Genomic DNA, 5,766 nt, shown 5'->3' with positions numbered 1-5,766 from the left:
CTGGGTGTGTTGTATGGTCAAAAGTTAAGAAACAGGGTTCATTTCATTGTGGTATTGAATCAGTAGTCCACGAACTGTTTGCGCGTGTATACCTCGGGACTGGGGCGAAGCTTTAATTGTTTGAACAGACTCGGTTCAAATGCATTGATTTATATAGGGGCTCCATTTTAACTTGCAACTACTTAGTTTGCCAGTAGGCCTACTAAAAGCCTGCAAGTTATTGAGAGGTCAGCCCCATTCCTGTAGTCGTTAAGAACTAATGCCACTTGGATGGGCTAGGTTGGCACCAATATCTGGAGCTTAGTGTGCTATAATCTGGTCACGTCAGCCGCCATAGCCTTCGCAGGGGTGTTTGTAATGCATACCGCCGTCGTTATTAACAGCATAACTCGCGATCATGGGTGAGGCAAGACACATGCCAATTGTCCTAGAAATGATGAGCTTTCTTCACGAGTTTCAGGGCTTTTAGACCTTGCGGTCATATGGTGGTAGTTATTGATCGAGCTGAAAGAGGTCAAAGTCTTGCATTTTAGGTAAAATAATGAGAAAAAGAGCAATGCTGAGTTTCATTCATATTAAATTTTCATTCACACACTCTGAAGCTACTATATTTTTCATGTTTCGCAGACTCCCGGGCACAGTCGTCTGTGTATTATTGCATGGACACACGATTGAATAACAAGCCAATGCCGTATCGCCCCGTGCCCGTGTGAGGGCAGTACAAATGTGACGTCGCCGGCGCGCCGGGGTCGGTCGGCCGGCAGCGGCCGCCTCCCGGGTACCTGCACTGATTGCACTCGCCCGCCGGGGTACCGGCGCCCAGCACCCGGCCGGAAACAGGTGTACATTGTACACAACGCAGTCGCCTGGATCGGTAACACAGACGGGGAGAGACTAAAAAAGACGGGAGCGTGCTGGCCGCCGTCGGCCAGCGCTCCGAAAGGACATAGTTCAATCTCACCGGGCCGGCCGTGTCAGGGGCGAGCTGCACCGGCGCTTGGTCTCCAAGGATTTGGTACAATGTTACTTGCACGCCGTGGAAGAACACTGGAGCAGTGAGCTATGTACAGATGCAAGAACACTAGCGCTAAACCCATCTGAAAAACAAACAAGGGGGCAGCGTACAACACAAATCAAAGACATGGTGTTGGAAGACACCCGTTCTCTGTGACAAAGGAGCCCGGACGCTGACGGAAGCCAAACAGCCGTCCGGGGCCGCAGCCAGCTGCCTGGGAAGACCCAACAACAAATGTCCTGTCCGCATCGACAAATGGACAGTCTAGACAGAGCCCCGAAATAAAGTGCCGCTCAATACTGTCTCACACATCAATCAATGAACTTCCGGGTAAGGGAAAGGAGACGGGGATCAAGGGTCGGAGGACGATCACTTAGAACAAATAGGTACGCGTCAATGACAAAACTGTGAAAACTTTGATTTCAGCACCAACAAAATTAGCTGCTATCCAAGTTACGCGTGTTACCACGAAAAACAATTTGCATAGTCACCTCTAAGCTGTAACTAACAAATAACGAAAAATATTGGCAGATGTTAACCCTATTAGTGGCAGGCTCCTGGCTACCCCATATTAGTGGCAGGGGGGGGGGCTGTTTAGACCCCCCCTTGATATCTCGAGATCTAACGGGCCGATTTTCAAAATTCAAACGGCATTCGATTTCGCTCAACGAGATCTACATTTCTAAAAAAAAAATTAAAAAATGTCAATAGGGGGTAAAGGGGGGGTAAAAACGGGCAAATTGCAGATACATTTTAGACTGTTTATCACGGCCAGGTTTCTGAACCAATCTTAACGCAACTTTTGCCGATCGATAGAGAATGAACCAGGAATTCACATGGATACTAAAAATATGCATTTTCAAAAATCATAGGCGGATACAGATCATTGAGATTGGGGGTACACAAAAAGTATAGTAAATAAGGTTTTTGTTGGTACTGTTTCTAAAAAGGGTGGCAATGGTCTTGTTATGTTACAATTTTCTCATGAGAGAACGACTAAAATTGTATTGGTCATGCATAGGCGGTGTCAGGGCACCTATGTTGGGAGGTAAAAAATAACCCCCCTTTTTGGACGCCTGGATCCGCCTATTATACCAAAAACGTGTCAAAAGAGGATGCACAATAACTTTGTATATGTTATCACATGATACCTTTCATTCACTGTTCGTAAAACTGGTGCAGCATCGTGATCTTCGCCCAAATGACGCTTCACGAATAGGACCCCCCAATTCCCAGTGCTCTGGAGCCGCCCCTGGTAAAGTTATGAACTTGAAATTTTCAGGGAATGTGCCCAATTTAGTTTTAGGAAAAGTCAGAAAATTTCAGCATCGTAGCTTCAGCGGTTTCGGAGATATTCCCGAAAAACCTGAGGGGTGGATAAAAACACCCCCCCCTGCCACTAATAGGGTTAAGGAGAAGCGCGAATTTCTTCGAAAGAAGTCCCAATAGCATTTTTTGCGTGAATTCTATTCAGATTCACAAATTGGACACGTTACACCTTTTATAAAATTCGCAATATCGCTAATTCCAAACAAGGCTTAGTGAATAGGCAATAAGAAGCATAGTTTATTTAACGATCTAAATGTTGAAACTAGCTCATTTTTCAGGACAGATAGCCCACCGATTACGGTGTCAATGGTCTGATTTTCTGAAATGAGCGCTTGTACGTAATTTGAAAGAGGCAGTGAAACGCTCGTCTCAGATATTTAAGCATCAGAATTAGTTTATGGGTCATGACACTTTATGTTCAAGTACCACTGCATAAGACAACGTTTTCCTCAGCAGGTATTGCTATTGTATAGCAACAAAATGTGAATTTAGTTTCAGAATTTGTTTGTAGGGGGTTTCTTGTCGCGCTGATATCGTGTAGCAAAAAAGTTGAAAATAAGATGTGCTTGTCAGAGCACTTGTCCAGCTCTGTCTAGTGAATCCAGTACGTGAACCAAGAAACAACCACACCTGGGGTCGACAATCAAAAACAACGTAGGGTAAATATTGCCCCGGCAAAAACAAAATGCACCATATGCCTCGAAACTGATTTCAACACCCAACGCACCACGTTCCTTTCACTTCCTGTCTTCACGGCGTCTGGTGCCAGCACAATGATACAAAATGGATGAGTGCCCCGGCCGCCCAGCAGCTCCTTACCGCACCACAACACGTCGGGCCGCCGTGGCAGCCCGCACCCCTCACACAGACATCGCACTCTCGTAAATGTATGTAGGTCTTCACTAGACCGGCTCCAACAAACGACTGGTCTCGGCTCTGACCGCAGCTGGCTGACGGAGGCTCGAAACGGCCCGTTCGCACGGAACAGGCGCGAAATTTACAGCCAGCCTGTTCGGCGGCTGATGGTGGGTGACCCTGTCTGCCGGCTCATCTGCAGCCCGATTTATACTTTATAGCCTCTCTGCTCGGCGCCAGCCATCCAGCCACGCTCGCACCGCCCTGGGCTCCGTTTGAACACTGAGTCGCCGTATCTGACCGCCGCTGCACTCACAGCGGCGTGGAGGACAGCCGGGGCCTTACGAGCGGTCACGTGACTGCCCGAGGCGGAGTCAGGGTGGCCACGTCCCACGACGGCAGTTCAATGACCTGGCCAGCCGCAAACGATGCAATGAAGATGGGGCTGCAACGGGAGCGACCCGGGTCGGTCCAGTCGTCAACAGGCACCTAACCCTGGCGAAAGGAACAACTCCGTCAGTGGCGAAAAAATCGGTATAGTTTCAGATGCTCTAAGGGAGGGGGATGACATTGTGTGAGGGACCGAGAAGAAGTATTTTCTTTTTACGGACAATAGCCTCCACACGCTGAATGCGTGTATTTCAATAAACAAAAAGAAAAAATGTCTGCTTGAACCGAAATAAAAAACACTTCAAATGAAATTGCAGGTTCACAAAGCGTTTGAAAGGAAAGAAAATTAACCAGTTGGGAACTGTGCTTCTTTTAGGAAACTCAAAAGGATCGCACGTGCACGTACCTCAACAAGAAACACTATCGTTCTGAGGCGTGTCCTCATAAGATCACTTCCATCTTATTGGCCCTCCGAATGATACGGATCTGACCGGGAGGCATGTCAGGGTGGCCAGATGCCTTGAACGAGAACACCACATCGCTCTGGCCAAAGTTCGCCTCGAACCTGTCGACAAAACAGATGGCATGTTGAACACGTTAAATAGCGTGTTCAGGAATAGAGTAGAGTTGTTTCGAACTCAGCGACCGCTAATGGGTATGAGCCGCGCATAAATAAAAGGTTACAGGGTCGGGCAGCAAACACCAAACAGTGAACATGCACGTCCTAATAATGACGGGTATCGGACAAAATCAACGCACGCTACCCTGCCCTCCACTGTCGCGTCGATCCAGCCACCCGACTCACTCTGTGTCGATGTTGATGTCCGGCGGCTTCCCCGTGGCATTCTGGATCACCAGGAATAGTTTGGTGACGATTTCGATCACGTGGCCGGTTTGGAAGACGAGGTCGCCCTTGCGGTGCTTGCTACCGCTGTCGCCGCCTCCCATCAGACAGCCCGGAAGGTTGGGCTCCTCGACAGTGGTCTCGCGTGTCGGCGAATGCTGCCGCGCGTGACGGATTAAGGTCAGAGAAGGGACGTCGCTGTGTGCTGTTTGTCATTCAGCTACCGGGTGACGAACGGATCTAACGTGTAGGTTCAATCGTCTAATGAAGCTGACGGAGCCCGGCTTGTAGCCGTATTGGGCGCCGCGTGGTAGGTAGACTGTGCCGCATTACATATGAGCGCTGCGGAACATACACCAGGCGGCTGCCGCTTCGCTCACACAAACCTGGCCGCTCTGCGCCGGGGTAAAGACATAGTTTTAGCGGTAATCGAAACGAGACAATGCGACATGAGGATAGCACATGTATTCACAGTTACTAAGGATAGATGAGCAAGTAAAAATGTCTAACGTATTGTGAGCGGATCTCCTATTGCTGCTTGACATTGTACCGGATTCATAGCATGTATTTACTCTGCTCTCGCATGCTATGAGTGCAAAGCAATGCTCTGACGCCGGTCTATACATCCAGAGAGTCGACTCACCGCTCGCACGTGGAAGACAGCGATGTCGTCCAGGAAAGGACTCAGCGAGATCCGATAGATCTCCGGCGCCGGAATGCGGTACTTGATCTGCATGGTGCGCTGATCCAGGATCAGCATTGAGCTGGTGCTCAGCACGAACAGCACGGGCACGAACTGTCGGCGGGGCAGCGTCAGCACCGGGGGTTCCCAAAGGGGCTGATGGGGCTGATGGGGTTACCGCTGCAAGAATGGAAAGGTCGCTGCGATACTCATATTTTTCGTTTTTATTGGACCATGTCAGATTGTTTTCACTTTAATGTGCTCCCTTGCATAGGGGAAGCCGGGGGAAGCCCGGGCGCGGGGGAAGCCCGGCCACCCCGTTTCCGGCTAAATTATTCACAATAAAATGCTCAACTGTTTGTCCTTTCAGCGTGGCAGCTAAGGTAACGCCAGCAAAAAAGTTAAGGCTAACAAAAATTGCATATTGTTAAAGTTATAGCGCAAAAATGATATTTTAAGGGTTTTTAGCTAAAAAGTGAGATATGTTGCACTGTTAATGTTATACCATACAGTACTAATATTTATACGAATGTTATGTAAGGACCGTTTAAGTGTTTGTAGTGAGGGGTGACGAGGCAGACTGGCTTAAGTATGACATTTTTTTTTCGAATATCGCTGTTCTAAATTAAAAATTAGCACATTGGGGTAACC

General features: G+C 48.5%; 1 protein-coding gene across 4 annotated transcripts in view; it reads right to left on the bottom strand.

The window, feature by feature from the left end:
• Positions 1–636: 636 nt before the first annotated feature.
• The window catches only part of LOC122379237 (unconventional myosin-Ia-like), a 59,494-nt gene continuing 54,364 nt past the window's right edge, over positions 637–5,766 (bottom strand). For all 4 annotated transcript variants that reach the window (XM_043361242.1, XM_043361243.1, XM_043361244.1 and 1 more), the window contains 4 exons: positions 5,077–5,229; positions 4,395–4,591; positions 3,996–4,154; positions 637–3,694 (listed from right to left, as the gene is read on the bottom strand). In XM_043361242.1, the coding sequence (XP_043217177.1) occupies positions 4,031–4,154; positions 4,395–4,591; positions 5,077–5,229 (474 nt within the window). In that variant the 3' untranslated portion in view covers positions 637–3,694; positions 3,996–4,030. The remainder of the gene's footprint in view (positions 3,695–3,995; positions 4,155–4,394; positions 4,592–5,076; positions 5,230–5,766) is intronic.

Source organism: Amphibalanus amphitrite, unplaced genomic scaffold, assembly GCF_019059575.1.
Source record: "Amphibalanus amphitrite isolate SeventyFive unplaced genomic scaffold, NRLGWU_Aamphi_draft 000074F_arrow, whole genome shotgun sequence".
NCBI lineage: Eukaryota > Metazoa > Arthropoda > Thecostraca > Balanomorpha > Balanidae > Amphibalanus > Amphibalanus amphitrite.
The sequence above is the reverse complement of the archived record's forward strand: the minus strand, read 5'-3'. Positions and strand labels throughout refer to the sequence as shown.